The sequence below is a fragment of the Syngnathus scovelli genome, chromosome 5 (assembly GCF_024217435.2).
Source record: "Syngnathus scovelli strain Florida chromosome 5, RoL_Ssco_1.2, whole genome shotgun sequence".
In the NCBI taxonomy this organism is placed as follows: domain Eukaryota; kingdom Metazoa; phylum Chordata; class Actinopteri; order Syngnathiformes; family Syngnathidae; genus Syngnathus; species Syngnathus scovelli.
The window spans coordinates 19,372,384-19,395,166 of record NC_090851.1 but is presented as its reverse complement, the minus strand read 5'-3'; the positions used below and the strand labels follow the sequence as shown (position 1 = coordinate 19,395,166).

At 40.5% G+C, this 22,783-nt stretch overlaps 1 protein-coding gene across 13 annotated transcripts in view; it reads left to right on the top strand.

The window, feature by feature from the left end:
* LOC125969391 (teneurin-3) overlaps window positions 1-22,783 on the top strand; it is a 519,170-nt gene that overhangs the window by 362,226 nt on the left and 134,161 nt on the right. For 11 of the 13 annotated variants that reach the window (XR_007481537.2, XM_049721351.2, XM_068650689.1 and 8 more), the window contains 9 exons: window positions 856-1,056; window positions 1,956-2,141; window positions 4,008-4,034; window positions 14,544-14,690; window positions 15,969-16,099; window positions 16,238-16,326; window positions 16,869-16,988; window positions 20,007-20,139; window positions 20,620-20,748. Coding sequence is in view for 12 of the 13 variants with exons in the window: in XM_049721351.2 (XP_049577308.1) it covers window positions 856-1,056; window positions 1,956-2,141; window positions 4,008-4,034; window positions 14,544-14,690; window positions 15,969-16,099; window positions 16,238-16,326; window positions 16,869-16,988; window positions 20,007-20,139; window positions 20,620-20,748 (1,163 nt within the window). In the remaining variant the exon portion in view is untranslated. The remainder of the gene's footprint in view (window positions 1-855; window positions 1,057-1,955; window positions 2,142-4,007; window positions 4,035-14,543; window positions 14,691-15,968; window positions 16,100-16,237; window positions 16,327-16,868; window positions 16,989-20,006; window positions 20,140-20,619; window positions 20,749-22,783) is intronic. The other 2 variants (XM_049721347.2, XM_049721348.2) reach the window with 1 other exon arrangement.

The window sequence follows — 22,783 nt, the reverse complement described above, 5'->3', positions numbered from 1 at the left end:
ACCCGCTAGGGAAAAACCATCACAGGATAAAAAAAGATGGTGCTCCCAATATGATGAAAAATAAGTCTTCAGGGCTAGACTATCATCAAATGTGTAAAATTTGGAGAAGATAAGATCAAATGGATCAAGTAGCACCAGGTTTCATTGTCACATTATCAAAATGTTTTTTATTGATTATATTTTATTTTAGTTTTTTTCTGTGTTTTCTTTTTTTATTAACAACAATCACCCTGATCTAAACAATTTATGTGCAGTGGTCACTGAAGGCCTGGGTACTCATCATTTTACACATGCACACATGTTTAGTATCCACAGTCACCGGAGACCTTAACTAGATTAGCTTCAGATTAATCTAATCATCTATTTTGCTTATGTTTTGTGGCTGTATGAGTCAACAAAATAGAGGGAGAGAGTGATTGAGGAGAATCTCCCTGTAAAAATTGTGACTTTCCGTGGGTGTTTGTGCGTGTATGCACACTGTCCGTTTATCCGTGTGCTTTAAAGCTATTTACTACTGCTGTGTCTGCATATGATGTTAAATATGGCATGTGCTGTAGGATTTCCATGAAAATTTCAACAAACAAATTACATTTAAAAAAAAAAGTGGATATTATTGAACATTACTGAACATATTACCGCCATCTGTGGAAATTGATTTATAGATCCTTCATTGGGCCTTGGCCTTCACTGACCACATTGCTTGGCATTACTTATACATTATTTTATATTATGCAAGAATATATAACTGAGATTTTAGCTCATACTCTGTATGTACCTTCCTGTTGTGCTGGTAACTATGGAACAGTTGACATCATGCCTAAGTTTAAATGTATCTCTTTATTTCTTTGCTTCCAGTGGATTGCATAGATCCTAGTTGTTCAGCTCACGGGGTATGTATTCATGGTGAGTGTCACTGTCAGCCAGGCTGGGGTGGAGCCAGCTGTGAAATTGCCAAGGCTATGTGTCCGGACCAGTGTTCAGGTCATGGCACATATAACACAGAAACCAGCACCTGTACCTGTGACCAGAATTGGACTGGGCCAGATTGCTCATTGGGTGTGTATCATAAGCATGTCATATAATGACCATAAGTCTAAGTGTGTGTTTACTGTATGTGCCTTATTTGGGTACAAACATCATAATGTGCTAATCAGAATTAATTGGCACGCATCAGGAGTGATATCAGAAATAAAATATATAGCAGTTACACAGCAGATTCCTCTTAGGAAGATGTTAACCCACAGATAAATATATTTGTAAGGCGAACACAAGTGAGAAAATTTATATCCTACGATTTAGATACTTGTGTGTGTAGTTTAGCAAGTATTTTCATATTCAGGTACATATAGTATGCTATGCCATGACATAATGATGTCAATGATGTCACGCATCTAGACTAGGAAAATCTCTCCTGACATCAGCCTGTACAGCTTGTAACATAGACTACTGAAGCTTACGGCAAATACGCAACCTAAAATCTCATGGCTGTTAAAAATACAACATACTGTACAGTGGATATAAAATGTACATCCCTGTTTTGAAGTTAAATGTTTTGCCAAATGAGATCAAGATAAATGATTTCACAACTTGTTTCACTATTTATGATCTATAACCTATACTACTCAAATTAAAACAACCACAAAAAACTAAACTCTTAGTGACATAAAGGGAAATAAACAACTGACAAAAAACAAGTGTTTACTCTCATATCTGGGTTTGTGGGAATCTTTAAAATGTATCAACACATTCAAACTCATGTTCAGTGGGAAACAGCAATTACCTGCCACCATTTAGAGTACATACTGTTTAATGAATGTATGCATTATTTGGAAGTAGGAGGATAGTGGTCTTACTGCACCATAACCCCACCAAAGACCCTTAACCAGCGGTTGCTCCTGATGTTGATGTACAGTTTAATTTATTAATCATGTAATATATTTGCATTCTCTCAACAGAGGTGTGTGAAGTGGACTGTGGAAGTCATGGTATTTGTTACGGTGGTCTGTGTCGGTGCGAGGAGGGATGGACTGGAACCGTATGTGATCAGAAGGCCTGTCACCCAATGTGTAGCAAAAACGGTGTGTGTAAGGAGGGGAAGTGTGAGTGTGACCAGGGCTGGACTGGAGAGCACTGTAATATTGGTAAGTTGATTGCACGTACACACACATAATACACACACATACGCAAACGTACGCACACATACGCACACAAACACACACACACACACACACACACACACGTTTTTCTGTAGCAAGACTTAAACCCGTGACCTTCCATTTCCAGATGTCACATATAAGATGTATCCAATTCCAATTCCATTTTCGATTCTGTTTAATAATTCAAGTGTTTATCGATTCTCTTATTGATCCTCATTTGTGGATAAAAGACGCACATAAACAGTTATGATCATTTTATTTTATATACTGCACTTTTGTGTAATTATGACGTTACAAACCCAAAAAAGAGTGAAGAATGCAAATATTCTCCTACAATACAAATCATCACCTACAGAATATCAGGGGCTTCTTGAGTGGCAAATGGGTGCAAGCATTTAACTACAAAGTTTGTCACTGCACGATGACATTCCTCAGCCCTTTCCATAGAAATGTTGCTCCTCCCTGCCTCCGTTAGTTAGTTACCTGCAGTAAAACTGCACGTCGGGCTCGGGCTAATGTTGCTGCTGGTACTAGGTTGTTGACTGACCCTCCGCAGCGGATCAAACACGCGACATTCCGTTAAACTAATGGTATGCTGCGTGTAAAATGCTTTTGCATATTAGAGGTATTTCCTCCCTTTATTGACATTTCAACATTGCAAGGATTGCATGTCGCTCTCTTCTCATCCTTCTTAGCGAAATGTAACCAAACTTTGGAGCACTTCTCCGTCACAGGTGCCATCATTGTTTACGTCGCTAACGTGCGTAGTGACGTCATTCGTGCTGACTGGAATCGTTAAGGGAGTTAGGAGCAAAATCGCAAACAGCAAGGAATTGATAAAGTTGAAACTGGCTCACAAAAATAACCGGTTCTCAATTCCCATCTCTAATGATCAGTCATGACATCATCATATTAGTGCAATAGAGTGTATCCCACCATTGAAACTAGAAGATGTTTCAGTAAATGGCAACGTCTTTCTATTTGTGGTCAGAAGATAACTTTGAGTAAGAGCACATTGGCTGTTCTTCCCATTTCTCTCAAACTTAATAATGGACCACAGTGATTCAACCTCATCTTTTAAATATCGCACCATGGTTGTTACTGCAGCAGAATATTTTTACAAAGTGACATGGGTAGTTCTAACAATTCTGACAGTGGGAATGCAAAAAGAAATAGAGTGAGACACAAAGGTTTATAGCTGGACACCAGTTAACAAGCTTAAACATTTAGCACTGCATCGCCAAAGCCACCACTTAAAATCCTATTCAGTGTCAAACAGACTGACAGCCATAGTTTCACTGTCAAATCGCTGCAAATTGGCTTCAGTTATTATCACTTAGACACTCCCATTCAAACTGACTCACAGGGTGCAGGATGCCACGAGAGAACAACAATGAGATGAGGAGAAATCCATTTAGTGCTTAGCCAACAAGCCCCCTGTTTGTTTAGAGGGGTTGTACACTGAAGCTGACAATCAGCTACACATAAAACTAACAAGACTTGTTCTTCAATCCTTCCATCTCTAAACAGAAATTGGAATTGTTTTCCCATTAGTTATTATTTTTGTTGGAGGGCACTGCTGACACCATCACCAATTAAATTTGTGTTTTAACAATTACAGGTTTATAAACTTTATGTCTTGGTTAGGATGTGCTTCAGCGGGGCCCTGTGATTGACAGTACAAATGGTTTTTAATTAACATACCTTTAATTGTTTTCTCAAAATTCCATGTGTCTAATTTGATATTTACTTCTTACATCACATGCTGTGTAGCTAAATTTTCTTTCTTTCTTTCTTTCTTTCTTTCTTTCTTTCTTTCTTTCTTTCTTTCTGCCCTCGCTTTTAAAAAAGCTCACAATCCAGATAATCGAGTAAAAGGTACTGTACACTTTTTCTTCTTCACACCGGGCTTTCCTCATTCTTTGCTTTTCACCATCATTTTTTCAGCATGCATCTGTTGCCAATATCTACATTGCTAAAGTAACACAGTTTATAAAGCATAATGATAATATAATGCAAAATAATAGAATTCAACCATCACCAAATCAGGCTCATACTCACCGCAATACAATTTTTTTCTTTAAAGATCGTGTTTGACTGACGTTATGACAGGTGGCATTAATTTCTGGCATTCTAGGTTAGGAATACAATGACTATCGTAATTTCTGGACTATAAGCCGCACCTGATTATAAGATGCACCAGCTAATATTAGGGCAAACTTTTGTTTTGATCATATATAAACCACACCGGACTATAAGTCGCAGGTGTTTTAATGTTTAATTACCATTTGTAAGAATATACACAAAGAAGATTGTCAGGAAAGAAATGGTTCTTTGGGGACACATGCCTTTTATTAACGTAACATTTTATTGACAGAGAAGCTGCAAACATACAAACATGTATAAATCTCAGTGACGACCAATGTTCCCTCTAATTTTTCAAGTGTCTATGCAAACACACAAGCTCCCTGTACACACTGTGGACCACTGTGTGCAACACTAGATGAAATGAATGAAAAATAAATAAATATATAAAATATAATAAATTATAACAATGAATAAATAAATGATTTTCCCTTTAAAAGAGTACGGTGTCCCCTCATATTGACCATGAAGTCAAAGTAAAACATATTATTTTGAAAGTTGTTGAAACGGTTTAGATGCAACTATGTTTTTAATATTTTTAGTGAACTTTCCAACCCTGCTCGCAGTTATTTTTACAAAAATGACAGCTAGTGGCCTTAATGTTCATCAACCTTATTTGCGCCACGGACCGGTTACGTGACAGAAATGTTTTCACGGACCGGCCTTTATATAAATAAATAATCCATTTATATAAATAAATAATGCATTTATAGTAAATATGTAAATACAATGAAATAAAACGTATTTAAATATTTTCGCGGACCGGCCTTTATATCAATAAATAATATATTAATATAAATAAGTAATAAATTTATAGTAAATATATAAACATGATGAAATAAAATGATACGACTGGCATAAAAACAAGTATAAACGACATGAAAATAAAACTCACCATTATGTTGAATTAGTATGAGCTTGTTTCTCAGAAACGAGCCGGTCCCATCTAGGCGTAATCGGAGACAATGACACCCGAAGTGGTTAAGGTTTTTGTCTTTTAATACAGGAAGCTTGGTCTCCATGTGCCGAAGCAGTTCTGAAGGCTTCATTGCCTCGTTAGCTAGCCTGTCGCCACATATTATGCATATTATGGCTTGGCGCGTCAGAGTGTGGCGATAAATCCATATTTTAAGTAGGACTCCAGAAATGTTCTTTTAAATGCAGCTTTCCTTTTGTTAGAAATCGTAGCCTCTTCTTCTTCTGTCTCCTCATTGGGCTTTTTTCCCTTTCCGAAGAAGCTTTCCAAACATCTCTGTTTCTTGCTCATATTTGCTTGCTTCGCGGGCTCGACTGAGGTGACATGTCATGTGACCGAGACAGCGTCTTGACCTGAACCGACGGATGTACAGTCAAACCTCGGTTTTCGAACGTCCCTGTTCTCGAACAAATCGGAATTCGAACTTTTTTGTTCTTTAAACTTTCGAGTTTTTAGCTTCGGTTGACGAACAAAATTCAGAGGTCGAACCTCGCGAAATGAGCCGAAAGGACCCGAGAAAACCCGACCGCGCGGCCCGGATCCCGACTGACTCCGTTCGTTATTGTATTTTCGTGACTTTGAGGATTGTATTAACCCCTAATCATGCCTCCAAAGAAAGCAAGTGGGAGCAGTAAAGCCATCCTAAAACACAAAGACGCACTTAAAGTAATGCGACAGTGAGCGTGCGCTGCGGTTGCGCGATCGGACCAAATTAAACTCCCTCCGCACTGAGGTCCACTTAAATTTTGGAAAGTACATTAGGACTTTAAAAATATTTTCTAAATTTCAGCGACGGCTCTGTCACAATAATGCTACCAGTGCAGTGCAGTTGCGCGGTCGGCGGCGCGCTACAGTTGCGCGGTCGGCGGTGCGCTGCAGTTCCGCAATCGGCCAAAAATGCGCAAATGAAAAAATGCTTTAAAAAGGCGGGGTTTTTTTAGTCTTGGAACATATTTTTTTTTTCCATTATTTGTAATGGGAAAAATAGATTCGGAATTCGACCGATTCACTTCTCGAACCGCCTTCTGGGACGGATTGTGGTAGAAAACCGAGGTTTGACTGTAATTGGAGAGAATCGCCAATATTTTTATATTTTTCAAAATAAATTCGTACTCGGTGGCACACTGGGTAGCACGTCTGCCTCACAGTTAGGAAGGTGCGGGTTCGATTCCACCTCCGGCCCTTCCTGTGTGGAGTTTTCATGTTCTCCCCGGGCCCGTGTGGGTTTTCTCCGGGCACTCCGGTTTCTTCCCACATCCCAAAAAACATGCTCGGTAGGCCGATTGAGCACACCAGATTGTCCCTAAGTGTGAGTGCGAGTGCGAATGGTTGTTTGTCTCTGTGTGCCCTGCGATTGGCTGGCAACCGGCTCAGGCTTGTTTTTCCACCCATTTTTCAGGACTTGAACTAAAAACACTTTTTTCATGTGCTCAAAAGACCTATTTTCCTGAATTATTTTTCACAAATCTGTCTGTCCAATTTCCCTAATGTGATGCATCAAGTATCTATCTATCTATCTATCTATCTATCTATCTATCTATCTATCTATCTATCTATCTATCTATCTATCTATCTATCTATCTATCTATCTATGTATCTATCTATCTATCTATCTATCTATCTATCTATCTATCTATCTATCTATCTATCTATCTATCTATCTATCTATCCAGTATACTATGTCTATCCAGTCTGATTCGGTCGCATCAAGCGATGTGCAGCGGGCCTAAAGTAAGCAGTTTTATTTCACGGCACAATGCAACAGATGTCACAAGTTTTGAGCGTCAAGTCAGGCTTACTGACTGCATGAATGTCCACTAGAGCTGTACCCTGTGACTGAATGTTCTTTTCTCAGATGGCAAATGTGTAGTAGTGTGGGCGAGGTCATTGGTAATGTCAATGTTGTGGGTTGTGGGGCCGAGTGTGGCAGTAGGGTTTTGGTATGCGCAGGCCTATGTTGTAGAAAATTAACAGATTAATTTTATTGATGGCATTCTCGATTCACATACAGTGATGAGATCCCGACGCCCGTTGTTGTGCCATTTATCACCTCATGTTGCAGCATGCGGATGCACAGGCTCCCATTGCAAGGATCTCTACACGATTCTTTGGAAGCCAAAACTGACATGCAAGGCGATGCCATGCTACAGATACATCATGTTTTTCTTCGACCAGTATCCAACACTTTGGCGCAGCCATTGAAGTCATTCTGCAGTCCACAATAAACAACCAAATTAACTCTATGCAAATGTATTTCACTGCGTGGGGCAAATGGTGGTCACACTACATTGTGAGTGTTTTTCTGAAACTTCAGCCAAACGCCAGAGGCCCAGTAAAGTAAAACTGCATATTTTAGAGTGAGGTTTTATTGTGGGCACTCTATGCCACACTTTTGCAAAAGTCACCATATGCCACAACTGTGAGTGGATGGATTTTATCGCCAAAGCAACAGTGGTCACTGAACAGTTTTAGACAGATTTGCAAACAATATTTGAGAGAAATTGGCTTATATAGAGAAGTTCTCAGATTTTTTTGAGGTGACGGCATGAAAATGCGAGCAAAAACGTTTTTGGATTTTTTATATATTTTGTGTGTATGAATGCATACGTCAGACATAGTGACCGCATCTTTCTCTGTTAGTTTTCCTTCACTGCACTCCCATGATCCCAGCCCCTCTTGCTGTGCTCTTCTTTTGGATGCAAATTCCATCTATCTGTTCATTGCCAAGTGTATTTTGCTGCCTTTGTTCAATTTATGTTTTTTTTTCCCCTAATTTTCCTCCCTCTCTTCTTCGTGCCCTCTCCTTTTCTCAGGATATAAAGGTAATCCATTCATGTCAAATGCTTATTTACAGGCTTGAATGTCCAATAGTACAAACAGTTCAAACACTATTATGGTTTGTTTGTTTTTTTTCTTTTTTTTGTTCTTTACGTGTCCTTCCGTGTAGTTGTATATTTTTCACCATTTTGGTGCAATTTGTGCTATATGTATATTTATTTTAGGAATGGGGCTTTTTATTATTAGTTACACACACACCACAGTCCAAAATGTGCCCCTGATGTCTTGCACTGGGGGACCTGATGTAAACGTCTGTGTTGATTTAGCAACTTACTGTCCCTCTGTCTTCTGATTATCTTCATGATGCCTTGCTCTATCCTGTACCTCCACCCTTCTTCACAAAGCTCCATTCCTCATTTTGTCTCCTCATAAAGGCTTTGCTTTGTTTTTGAAAGTTGTAATTTTGCAAATGAGCTGTGTGGAATGCTTCAGAGATGCATCAAGTAGAGTCTTTATAGCATGCATATGACCATCAAATTTTGTGTGGCTCTCTTTGCCGGTTGTGTTTTCACATGGATTTGAACCTGTGTTTTGTAACCCCCACAGGCATTAATTATTGGTTTAAAGAAAATCAGTGTTGCGAATGTGAATCATAGGAACTTCATTTTAAAGAAAGTACAATTGTTTAACTGGTTGCTTGGTATCGAATTGCACTTGTGTTTAAAACATTTGTTGGATAATTGTGTATTTTTCAGTGCCCCCTTAGCATTATGTATTACTGTATATCTATATAAACTAAATGACTAATCATTTGAAAAGCAATTTGGTTTTAAAGCTGTATAGTGCATAAATTATTTGGCTGTAGGATATCCAAGTGGTTCATGTGAAACTACAACATTTCAGTCGTCTCACCTTTGGTTTAATTGATTTGTCTTCTTTGTCATTAAATTGTATAATAGACTGACAGCTGATTGTTGGTTTATTGTATATAACAATGTTTCTTTGGGGCTTGAACCAATATGGATTTTTGAAGACAGGTGTTTTTTTTTTTTTATATATATATATAAATTCCACATCGCAGTATATGGGCATTCTTGCAGTATATGGGCATTCTTATTGAGATGGCCAATAATATCCTGCAAATAAGTTAAATCAAAATGGAAAAATGAAAGGAAAAAAATAGAAAAGCATTTTGCATTGATAATTATAGAAAAATAATGTGTATATATATATATATATATATATATATATATATATTATATATATATATATATATATATATATATATATATATATATATACATACATATATATAAGCCGCGTTTATTTTTAGTTTGGGTAGGGGGGCAATTTATACTCAGGAGCAACTTATATGGGAAATTATTCACAAATTTTTATTTGATCATTAACACATTACTTACTTACTACTATAGTATATATATATATGTGTGTATATATATGTGTATATATATATGTGTACATATATATATACATGTGTATATATATATATACATGTGTATATATATATATATATATATATATATATATATATATACATGTGTATATATATATATATATATATATATATATATATATACAGTGGAGCCTCGGTTTTCGAACGTCCCGGTTCTCGAACAAATCGGTATTCCAACAAAAAATTTGAGATTTTTTTGCTTCGGATGTCGGACGAAATTCGGTTGTCGAACCTCGCGAGATGAGCCGAGAGGACCCTCATGCCAACTGACTCCGTTTGTTATTACGTTCTCGTTACTCTGAGGATTGCATCAACTCTAATCATGCCTCCAAAGGAAGCAAGTGGGAGCAGTAAAGCCATCCTAAAACACAAAGACGCTCCTAAAGCAATGTGACACTGAGCGCCAGGCGCGCTGCGGTTGCACGATCGGACCAAATTAAGCTCCCTGCGCACTGAGGTCCACTTAAATTTTGGAAAGTCCATTAGGACTTTAAAAATATTTTCTAAATTTTAGCGACCGCTCGGTCACAATAATGTGACCAGGTCAGTGCAGTTGCGCGGTCGGCGACGCGCTACGGTTGTGCGTTGGGTGGTGCGCTGCAGTTACGCGATTGGACAAAAATGAAAAAATGCTTAAAAAAGGCGGGGGTTTTTTGGGCTTGGAATGGATTATTTTTTTTTCATTTATTTGTAATGGGAAATTATGATTCGAAATTTGAACGATTCACTTCTCAAACAGCCTTCTGGAACGGATTGTGTTCGAAAACCAAGGCTCCACTGTATATATGTGTGTATATATATAAAGGGAGAGCCCGGACATCCTGCGGAGAAAACTCATTTCGGCCGCTTGTATCCGGGTTCTCGTTCTTTCGGTCACGACCCATAGCTCGTGACCATAGGTGAGGGTAGGAGCGTAAATCGACCGTTCAATTGAGAGCTTTGCCTTTTGGCTCAGCTCTCTCTTTACCACGACGGACCACTACAGAGTCCGCATTACTACCAACGGTGCACCGATCCGCCTGTCGATCCTGCGCTCCATCCTCCCCTCACTCCTGAACAGACCCCAAGATACTTGAACTCCTCCACTTGGGGCAGGATCTCATACCAGATCCCGAAAGGGCTTTCCACCCTTTTCCGACCGAGGACCATGGACTTAGATTTGGAGGTGCTGACCCTCATCCCGACCGCTTCACGGCTGTGAACCGCTCCAGTGAGAGCTGGATATCAAAAAAAGCAGAGATGCGATGCTGAGGTCCCCAAACCGGACACCCTCAACGCCTCGGCTGCGCCTAGAAATTCTGTCCATAAAAATTATGAACAGAATCAGTGACAAAGGGCAGCCTTGTCGGAGTCCAACCCTCACTGGGAACGAATCCGACTTACTGCCGGAAATGCGAACCAAACTCTGGCATCGGTGATACTGGGACCAAACCGGCCTGATCAGTTTGCTCGGCACCCCGTACTCACGAAGCACCATCCACAGAACCTCCCGAGGGACGCGGTCGAACGCCTTCTCCACGTCCACAAAACACATGTGGACTGGTTGCGCGCACTCCCATGCCCCCTCGAGGATCCTGCCGAGGGTGTAGACCTGGTCCATTGTTCCACGGCCAGGACGGAAGACACACTGCTCCTCCTGAATCCGAGGTTTGACCTCCCAACGGACCCTCCTCTCCAGCACCCCTGAATAGACCTTACCAGGGAGAATGAGGAGTGTGATTCCCCTGTAATTGGAACACACCCGCCGGTCCCCGATCTTAAAGAGGGGAACCACCACCCCAGTCTGCCAATTCAGAGGCACCGTCCTCGATGTCCACGCAATGTGGTAGAGGCATGTCAGCTATGACAGCCCCATAACATCTAGAGCCTTTAAGATCTCCGGGCGGGTCTCATCAGCCCCCAGAGCCTTGCCACCGAGGAGTTTTTTAACTACCTCAGTGACTTCGACCCCGGAGATTGGAGAGTCCGCCTCAGAGTCTCCAAGCCCTTCTTCCACAATGGAAGGCGTTTCGGTGGAATTGAGGTCTTCGAACTATTCTCCCCACCGACTCACAACGTTCCCGAGTCGAGGTCAGCAGCACGCCATCTCCACTGTAAACAGTGTTGACGGTGCACTGCTTCCCCCTCCTGAGACGCCGGATGGTGGACCAGAATTTCCTCAAAGCCGTCCGGAAGTCATTCTTGATGGCCTCGCCAAACTCCTCCCACGCCCGGGTTTTTGCCTCAGAAACCACCGAAGTCGCGTTCCGCTTGGCATCCGGTACCTGTCAGCTGCCTCCGGAGTCCTGCAGGCCAAAACGACCCGATAGGACTCCTTCTTCAGCTTAATGGCATCCTTTACCGCCGGCGTCCACCAGCAGGTTCGGGGATTGCGGCCACGACAGGCACCAACGACCTTACAGCTCCGGTCGGCTGCCTCAACAATGGAGGTGCGGAATGTGGTCCACTCGGACTCAATGTCCCTCGCCTCCCCCGGGACGTGGGAAAAGCTCTGCCGGAGGTGGGAGTTGAAGCTCTTCCTGACACGGGATTCTGCCAGACGTTCCCAGCAGACCCTCACAGAGCGTTTGGGTCTGCCAGGTCGGACCGGCATCTTCCCCCACCATCCGAGCCAACCTACCACCAGGTGGTGATTACTTGACAGCTCTGCCCCTCTCTTCACCCGAGTGTCCAAAACATGCGGCCGCAAATCCGATGACACAACTACAAAGTCGATCATCGAACTGCGGCCTAGGGTGCACACATGGACACCCTTATGCTTGAACATGGTGTTCATTATTGCCAATCCGTTTCGAGCACAGAATTCCAATAATAGAACACCGCTTGGCTTCAGATCGGGGGGGGGGGGGGGGGCGTTCCTCCCAATCACGCCCTTCCAGGTCTCACTAGTATTGCCCACGTGAGCATTGAAGTCACCCAGTAGAACAATGGAGTCCCCAGAAGGAGTGCTCTCCAGCACTTCCTCCAGGGACTCCAAGAAGGGTGGGTACTCTGAGGTGCCGTTTGGTACATAGACACAAAAAACAGTCAGGACCCGCCCCCCCCACCTGAAGGCAGAGGGAGGCTATCCTCTCATTCACCGGGGTGAACCCCAATGTGCAGGCGCCCAGCTGGGGGGCAATAAGTATACCCACACCTGCTCGACACCTCTTACCGTGGGCAACTCCAGAGTGGAAGAGAGTCCAGCCCCTCTCGAGAGGGCTTGTACCGGAACCCAAACTGTGTGTGGAGGCAAGTCTGACTATATGTAGTCGGAACTTTTCTGCCTCGCACACCATCTAGGGCTCCTTTCCAGCCAGAGAGGTGACATTCCATGTCCCAAGAGTCACCTTCTACAGCCAGGGATCAGACCCCCAAGGTCCCTGCCTTTGGCCGCCGCCCAGCTCACAGTGCACCCTACCGACCCCTTTGGCCCCTCCTACAGGTGGTGAGCCCATGGAAAGGGGGACCCACGTTTCCTTTTCGGACTGTGCCCGGCCAGGCCCCATGGGCGAAGGCCTTTGAGCCCCACCTCCAGGCCTGGCTCCTGAGGGGGGCCCCGGTGACCCGCGTCCGGGCGAGGGAAATCTGAGTCCATGTGTCTTTTTCGTCATAAGGGGCTTTCTGGGCCGTGCTTTGTCTGGCCCCTCACCTAGGACACGCAAACCCCTCCACCACGGTAAGGTGACGACTCACGGAGGGGTGTATATATGAATAAATATATATATATATATATATAGACTTAGACTTAGACTTAGACTCAACTTTATTAATCCCTTGGGATTACTCCTTCAGGGAAATTCTGTGTCCAGTAGCAGTAAAATACAAAATACACAAGAAAAACACAAGAGATCAAGATATAGAGAAGATGCAGAAATACACACAGTGCAAGAGTTAGCAATGAAATGTAAAAGAGGCAAAAAGATAAACTAGGCAAGAAAATATATATATATATAGATATAATTATCAATGCAAAACATTTGTAACATTCAATAATCTGATTATCAAGACATCTGGAATGCATTGGAGCTATTACATTAGATTACATTTATAGTACAGTGCCAGTGAGTTGAGCTTTTACAAATATTTACAATTAATCTACCAAGTCAAATTGACCACACAAAAAAATTATATGTTCAGAGTTTGAAACATAATTTGGTCCGGCATCACACGAGACTAATGATCTCAAATGTCAGATCACCAAAATATGACAAAAAAATGTATCGCTTAAAAATTGTATTGTTTTTGCAACTAAACTGTATGAAGTGTAAACTGAACTGATGAGTTTTATGATACTTTTAAGAATACACATTAATTAATTGTCACCCTAAATAAAATCAGCAGACTTTTTTTTTAAACCAAAACAAGGCAAATTCTCCCACATCTTGGAAGGGATTGTTTTTGACGTTTCTTATATACATTGTCTATATTTATACAGTACATGTTCACAAGTATCATGTACCATGATAACTGGACTAGTCTGTTCACACAAAGAATTGCATATTGCATATTTGCACGTCTGATAATTATTTCCTAATTATACAGAATTTTTAGGGAATTAATATACATTTGTATTTTGTTCTGTTCTACTCATTTATGTACATACAAAATATATGTGTAATTCATTTTTAAGCCCAAGCCATTTATCTTTTTTGTTTTACTAACAATTGCTGAGGCTAACGTGGATAACGTCATGGTACAATGTTAAAGATCACATTATTATTTTTTTTTTATTTCATTAGAATGAGCCTGGAGGGGCCTTTAGTGTGTTGTAGGAGGATGTGACCCAGCTGACAACTCCTCACCTTGGCCTCTTTCTTTGAATTGTATTTTCCCCATGTTGGCCTTACTTTAGTTTCTCTGGGTTTGCTGAGGTGAAGAAACAGTCATCTTTCACATTGTGATTTACCATTTCCACCAACTTTGCAAAATGTATATTGGTTGAAACCTATTTCACACCCTACTGGCCACCTGTGATTCCATCCCACTCACTCTCTAACTCTGGAAATGTGTTTTTTTTTTTTTTCCTGCACAGAGGGTTGTCCAGGTCTCTGCAACAACAATGGGAGATGCACCCTAGAGGCCAGTGGCTGGCACTGCATCTGTCAGTCAGGATGGAGAGGAGCAGGATGTCATGTAGCCATGGAAACCCTTTGCACTGATGGCAAAGACAATGAAGGAGGTATGTTGACATATAGTTAAGTGGATGAAAGATATTTATGTACTTGACAATTATTTAATTGGAACTGTGTTGCAGAAGGCAGAAGACCATTTAATATCCCAGTTTTTTGCTCCCAATAGTACATATTGCTGTGCTATGAACTTTGAATGAGTCCTATTGTAATATGTAGGTCAAGTCTAACCTATTCTAGCAAAAAAAATGTATGGTTCTGTAACAATTTATGTTAGGAATACTAATTGTTCTGGATGGGACTAGCCTGTGAAGCAGTATTGGTTTCGTAACCTTGCAAGACAGATGGACTTATGAAAACACAAAGCTATATCTCAAAGAAAGTCTGCAGTCATAAATAAAAGGTAGACAGGAATCTCTTCTAAAACAAAACAAAAAATAAACAGCAGCAGATGCTGCTTTATACTACAACATTAAAGCCAAAAGCCATGACTCTGTTGGATGGGAATGTAGCAGATATTTTAAGACCTGGAAAAACAACATGAAGGTAACAGGCGACTGCAAAGGGAGATGAGCCTGGGAGACATTGGGTGCTTTTGTGAGTGTGTGTCTGTAATCTAGTCACCAGAAGTACACCTGACTTTGATAAACTCACAGGTACAAAATAGCAGTCCAGATAACATTACCTGACGTATAACTATTTCTATGTGTCCATACTTCTCTCTAATCTTCATCTGTTCCCCATCTTCTACTCCTTCCAGATTCCCACTTTGTTTTTGCTGGATTGCTAATTACCATATTGGCCCGAATATAAGAAGGTGTTTTTTGCATGCTTTTGCTCTTGAATATATTGTTATAATCATTTGTTTCAGATGTACTGTAATTATTTTCTGTATAAAATTTAATTTGGTGTTCAAAAAGAATTTTTTCAAACTTGAGTCTTGAAAAAGATGGGGTCATTTTATAATCAGGGTCGTCTTATATTCGGGCCAATACGGTATTCCTAATTTTCATCGCTATCCCCTATTACCTCTCATTGCTTGTTTTCCCATTCTTACTTTCCATCTCTTTTCCCATTTAACCAACTTGAAATTTTGACTGACATCTCCCAATACGTGAGCTAATAATTCCCAAGTCCAAAACTCTCCTCAGGGTTTGTGTTTGCGTGCGTGTGTCCGTGTGTGCTTGCGCGCTTGCGTGTGCGTGTGCGTGCGCGCGTGCGTGTGTGTGTGTGTGTCTGTGTGTGTGTGTGTGTGTGTGTGTGTGTGTGCGCATGTGTGTGTGTGTGTGTGTGCGTGTGTGTGTGTGTGTGTGTGTGTGTGTTTTCAGATGGCTTGACTGACTGTATGGATCCAGACTGCTGTCTGCAGCCCTCCTGTCAGAACCAGTTGTATTGCAAAGGATCACCTGACCCAGTGGAAGTCCTTAGCCAGTTCTCCTCTTCACTGGCCCCTCAGCAGGTTTGAGCATTCATTCTTGAGTTTGATTTCTAATTTATAAAAATAGAATATCAGATTAACTAAGATGGTTCGAATGAATATTTATTTGATGGTTTGTTTTTTTGCATGGATTTTGATTGTTGCTCTTCTTTCTTTCAGACTGCCAGGTCTTTCTACCAGCGCATCCACTTCCTCCTTGGTCTTGAGTCCACTCATGTCATATCCAGTGACAGTCCATTCAATAAAAGGTAAGATTGCGGCTCGTCCTACAATTGAAGTAATGCACAGTATATTGAAAGTCTTATACACACACACCATCATCGCGGTAAAATCCATTATTTTAGAAATATAGCTCTGTGTATCATTGACCATATGGCACTGTTGGACAATTCAGGACGATCAGAATCAGAATTCATTACAATATCCTATTCTATTATTTGCATGTCTACACTATAGTAATGAAACTGCACTTAAACTATAAGTAGTAATTTTAAGAGACTTTGTGCTGGGGCTATATTTGAAAATGCATATTATAGTTGTTGTACTGTTAATGTAAGGCACTAAATGCAGTTTCACCAGTGCCCATTGAGTTTTTCAAACTGTTATTAATTATGATTTACGAATAGGTCATCTACATAAATGTTTAAACCAAGATGATGTGGCTTGAATAAATAATGCGGAAGTTATATTTTTCTGAAAAATAACCTGTTTCATAGATTTTTTTCAAGATAATGTAAGTAACAAGGAAGCAGCCTTCTGCAAATAACAGTCTTGATTTCCTTTTTTCCAGTTTGGTGTCAATAATCCGGGGTCAGGTTTTGACAGCTGATGGAACACCCCTGATTGGAGTCAATGTGTCATTTGTCCACTACCCTGAACATGGATACACTGTTACACGGAACGATGGCATGTGCGTATAAAGCATATAATATATACTGCTAATACTGCAAATACTGTAAATTATTTCATATGTAGCTATACCCTAATTTCATCACTGCCAGCCACTTAATATATATATATATATATATATATATATATATAGATAGATAGATAGATAGATAGATAGATAGATAGATAGATAGATAGATAGATAGATAGATAGATAGATAGATAGATAGATAGATAGATAGATAGATAGATAGATTCAAGATTCAAGAGTTTTTTATTCGCCATGTTTGAGCGTGCCAAACAAGGAATTTGACTTCGGTAAATCACAGCCTCTGTTCAACATTTAGGTGACTAACAACAACACTCAGGACATGTGAAGAACGAAAGATATTCTCAAACACCCCCTGATCTTAAACTGATCTTAAACTCCCAAGAGGGCAAGGAAAAACTCAAAACTCCAGCTAGGGGAAATGAGAAACCTTGAGGAGAGACCACAGATGGGAGGGTCCCTCTTCTAGGATGACCAGGCTGCAATGGATGCAGAGAGGACACATAGTACAAACAGTGTAGACAACTAAGATAGATAGATAGATAGATAGATAGATAGATAGATAGATAGATAGATAGATAGATAGATAGATAGATAGATAGATAGATAGATAGATAGATAGATAGATAGATAGATAGATAGATAGATAGATAGATAGAGTGGAGCCTCGGTTTTCGAATGTCCCGGTTCTCGAACAAATCGGTATTCGAACAAAAAATTCGAGATTTTTTTTTGCTTAGGATGTCGGACGAAATTCCGTTGTCGAACCTCGCGAGATGAGCCGAGAGGACCCGCATGCCAACTGACTCTGTTCGTTATTACATTCTCGTTACTCTGAGGATTGCATCAACTCTAATCATGCCTCCAAAGGAAGCAAGTGGTAGCAGTAAAGCCATCCTAAAACACAAAGACGCTCCTAAAGCAATGCAACAGTGAGCACCCGGCGCGCTGCGGTTGGGCGATCGGACCAAATCAAGCTCCCTGCGCACTGATGTCCACTTAAATTTTGGAAAGTACATCAGGACTTTAAAAATATTTTCTAAATGTCAGCGACGGCTCTGTCACAATAATGCAACCATCGCGGTGCAGTTGCGCGGTCGGCGATGCGCTACGGTTGCGCGTTCAGCGGTGCGCTGCAGTTGCGCGATTGGACAAAAATGTGCAAATGAAAAAATGCTTAAAAAAGGCGTTTTTTTTTTTTTTTGCCTTGGAACGTATCTTTTTTTTTCTCCATTATTTGCAATGGGAAAATATGATGCATAATTCGAACGATTCACTTCTCGAACAGCCTTCTAGAATGGATTGTGTTCGAAAACCGAGGCTCCACTGTATGCGTGTGTGTGTGTGTGTTTGGATATATATATATATATATACATATATAATATAATAATTTCTCTCATGAGGAAAAAAAGTTTGATTTTACTATTTAACGTTCTTTAGTGATTAGCAGAACGTAGCTAGGTTTTACAAAATTCAATTCAAAATTAAAACTGAACTTTTTTAATGGAGAAATTAACACATCGAGCGTAACAGAGCTTTAATGCCCAAATTAAAATGATACTTTAGCTCTATTTTGGCAACTGAAGCACCTCCTCTGCTCCATCCATACATTTTCTGGCCCTTCCAGAAAAACATGTCTAACGAGTGCACTTGTCGATGGCAGTGCACGTTACCTGATGAGTGTACTCGTCAAGGGAATTGAAGTTTGAGTTTTCTCTGAGACATATAAGCCTGTATTTTGTTATTGCCATCACACATATAGTCACCAAGTAGACGCTAAACATCCACTTGCATACTATTTATTTCCCTTTAAATAGGTAGTTGAAAGCTGGTTACTTAGATGTCTCTTCCAATTTCAAAGAAATAATGAAAATAATTCGCAATTTTAAAGGCTGCATACAAAAACTGCTATTAAACTAAAAAGTCTGGATAAGTGGTTTTCGCGAACAGTCACTGTTCCAATGTGAGACTGCACATGATTTCCTGTTAGCCTTTGTGAAGATGATATTACTTTCAAACACGTCACCTGAAGATCTGTGTGTGTGTGTGTGTGTGTGTGTGTGTGTGTGTGTGTGTGTGTGTGTGTGTGTGTGTGTGTGTGTGTGTGTGTGTGTGTGTGTGTGTGTGTGTGTGCGTGTGTGTGTGTGTGTGTGTGTGTGTGTGTGTGTGTGTGTGTGTGTGTGTGTGTGTGCGCACGCGTATGCGTGTGTGTGTGCGTGTGCGTGCGTATGCGTGTGTGTGTGCGTGTGCGTGTGTGTGTGTGCGTGTGCGTGCGTGTGTTTGTCTGCCATGTGTATAGAATCTTAACTTTTTTCAAGTGAATTTATTTGTTTTATTAATTTATTTGTTATTGTGTCTTTGTAAGTTCAATGGTCAAGAAATGCAGTCCACATGTTTACATATTTTTTCATGAAACATGAACATTTAAGCGATAAAGTCACATATTTGTTTGCATTATTCTTGTAATCTGCTTTATGATTTACTGATTAATATTTTTGTCACACTTGTGTGGTATTAATTTGTGAAGCTATTGTAGCAAACGCTTAAAAAAGACTTTAAGTCAAAGATTTTAATAGGTAAACAACGCTAACTGGAGGAGCTTAACTGTTTATTGCTTGTGGTTTTGTTTCAAAATACACGGGAGGAGGACCTTGACACAAAATAATTACATATTAATTCAAGAAAAAAATTAACAATTAGATTATTTTAATAAATCATGCACTCAAAATTATGTTTGTGTTTATAATAAAATGTATGCAAAGTATAAACAGTGAAATGCAAGTAATTTCAGACACTCACTATTTTTTGGAGCAACCAATAATATGGTTTTGATTTAACTCAGCAACTATTGATACTATTTGCCCAGTTGAATGTGCCAAGTTTGATTGTTTTAAACATGTTTTTAAAATATTTTCAGAAGCAGCTGAATGACATCTATTGTCCAAATGTTTCAATTCCATTTCAATTCCATTCGTATCCTATATTCTGCAGGTTCGATTTACTGGCCAATGGTGGAGCATCCCTGACATTAAGTTTCGAACGTGCTCCGTTCTTGACCCAGTATCGAACTGTGTGGGTGCCTTGGAACGTGTTCTATGTGATGGACACTCTGGCCATGAAGAAGGTGAGCTATGTTTCTTTTCATTACTGGCTCAGGCACAGATGCTTCCCTAGTACAAAATAAGCGTTATAACAATCCTCTCAATTTACACTGTACACTGCCTTTTTGAAAACATTATTTTCCTATAATTTGAAAAAACAAAAGAGATAGCTCACTAGAAAATGTTGTCCAATAAAATAACTTACGTAAATGCCATGACAACTAGGTGGTTGGATAAACTGTATTGTTGTTATTGACCTAATCAGCAGCATTTGTGTTACATTAAGGTATGACACCAAAGGCTGGCAACAAGTATTAGTCTCTTGCGGGATTACTTCAAATGGGAAAATTTGTAGTTTGGATTTGAAATTCTGAAATTGAATGTTGTGACTGTGACACCAGTCCTGGACCTTTGCTGAGACACCTCATATAGGCCTTGTTATTGCTGCATAGTCAGTCAAGTGACAACTAATAATGGAAACATCTGACTGACATTTATTTCAGGAGGAGAATGACATTCCCAGCTGTGACCTGAGTGGTTTTGTCAGACCCAGTCCTGTCATTGTCGCACCCCCACTGTCAATGTTCTACAGAAGTTCACCTGAGGATGGCCCCATCATACCAGAAACCCAGGTCAGAAATATTAAAAAGGAGGCTTGATGGACATATGGGGCAAGGATGCAGTCTGGGGTTCTCTCTGCACGCAAATCTGACATTTTAAAGTGATCAAATTTAAATGTTAATGAAGAGCAACAAATTAGCTTCATCCATCATGCTTGCATGCCCAACAGTGCATAAACGTGATGACATTTATTGTTTTTTCAGCATATGGTGTTGACTTGAAATGAAATGAAAAAAAAAAAAACTGGCTTGGGGCTCAAGGTTATGTTTTTATTATGAAGTAGTCACTGCAGACATCTGTCATCTGTGTTGGTTTTTTGGTCAGCATTATTACCGATTTCCTTCTCTTTAGAGGAACTAAATGATTTTTGCCAGCGTTTCCACAGGTATTCATTAAAAAAAAACAGATTTAGACCTTTTTTTTTTTTTGCATAACATACGTACAGCTACAGGGTCCAGCAAAATGATCTGACACATTTGTAGGTTTAATAAAATGCAAATAAATTAAAGAAACAAAAACTTTTTCTTTTATTTTCAAAAAGTACATATAATGCCATTTTGTTTGTTTGTTTGTTTGTTTGTTTGTTTGTTTGTTTGTTTGTTTGTTTTGTTTCGTTTCATTTCATTTTCGTTTCGTTTTCGAATAATTTTATTTTGGTCTTACCGCTGCCACATTTTCTGGAGTTCTGGCAGTGCGAGGTTGGCCGGTTGATTTTCGTTTCAATGCTGATCCACTGGCTCTGGAGTTAGTAACCCAAGATCGTGTTTCGAGCAGGTACGGGATCATGTCTACCAAGTCTCAAGCGCAAATGGAACCCTCGTTGTGTTGCAGTTACAGATTCGTTCTTGATAAACATTTCCACAGTGAAAGGGCGATGCTCACCAGTCCAATTCATGTTAGCAACTGAAACAAAACAAAATAACATTATTCGAAAACGCAACAAAAATGAAATGAAATGAAACGAAACAAAAGAAAACAAAACAAAACAAAAGAAAACAAAATGGCATTATATGTACTTTTCGAAAATAAAAAAAAAAACATTTTTGTTTCTTTAATTTATGTGCCTTTTATTAAACTTACAAATGTTTCAGATCATTTTGCCGGACCCTGTATATATCGTCATAAATATGTATATAGATAATAAAGACTGAGATGTCAATTGTGCATTAAATAGGAAGAGTGTCCAGATAAAGTCAAAGTCAAAGTCTCCTTTACTGTCAATTCCTCCGCATGTCAAGACACACAAAGAGATCGAAATTACGTTTCTCACTATCCCAGGGTGACAAGACAGAGTTCACAACGCACATACAAGTAAACAACACAGGAAAAATAACACAAGAAGTCAAAATCAATGAACAATAAGCGTGATAGCACGCTAGCCGCTCCCGATGCACGGCAGACTCCGGTAAGATGACAGTCAACCAGGCCACTGTGAACACGAGCACACAGCAGGCACGCACTGTCCGGTTCGTGGATCCTATCAGGCGAACGCAACCCATCTTGTCCCGCGAACGAACGTACGCCAGGAGAATGGAAGGCACGGCTGAGCGAGCTGGGTTGGCCGCAAGCCTGGCCAGACGTCTCCGCGCTGGCCCCTCTCCCGCTGCCTCGCAGACCCGCTGCCGACGCATCCCAACAATGCTCCAGGACGGAGCAGTCCGAGCTCAGGACGCAGTCCAACCGGTGGAGGAAGAGCAGGCCAGTCCGGCGTCGCTCCATGACGAAGCAGTCCGAGCGCCCTTAATCTCTCTGCACCAAAGTCCAGAACGCCATAAAACCCACTTCCGCCGATGTTGAGCAGAACATGCCCGCCGCACTAGTAGCACGACGTATCACACGAGACGAATACACACAAAAATTAAGTTGATTGAGCTACCAAATGTAACAATCTTGGTTCCAGAGTGATATGCACATGTTGGCGTTCTAGTGGTTGCTCTTATTGGAAGGTAATTGTATATTGCCACACATACAGAGCCCCACCCCGTTTCCTGCATATAATTGCCCTCAGGCCTAATTTTATGTTTCTGTGGGCAGGCTACTGAGAGT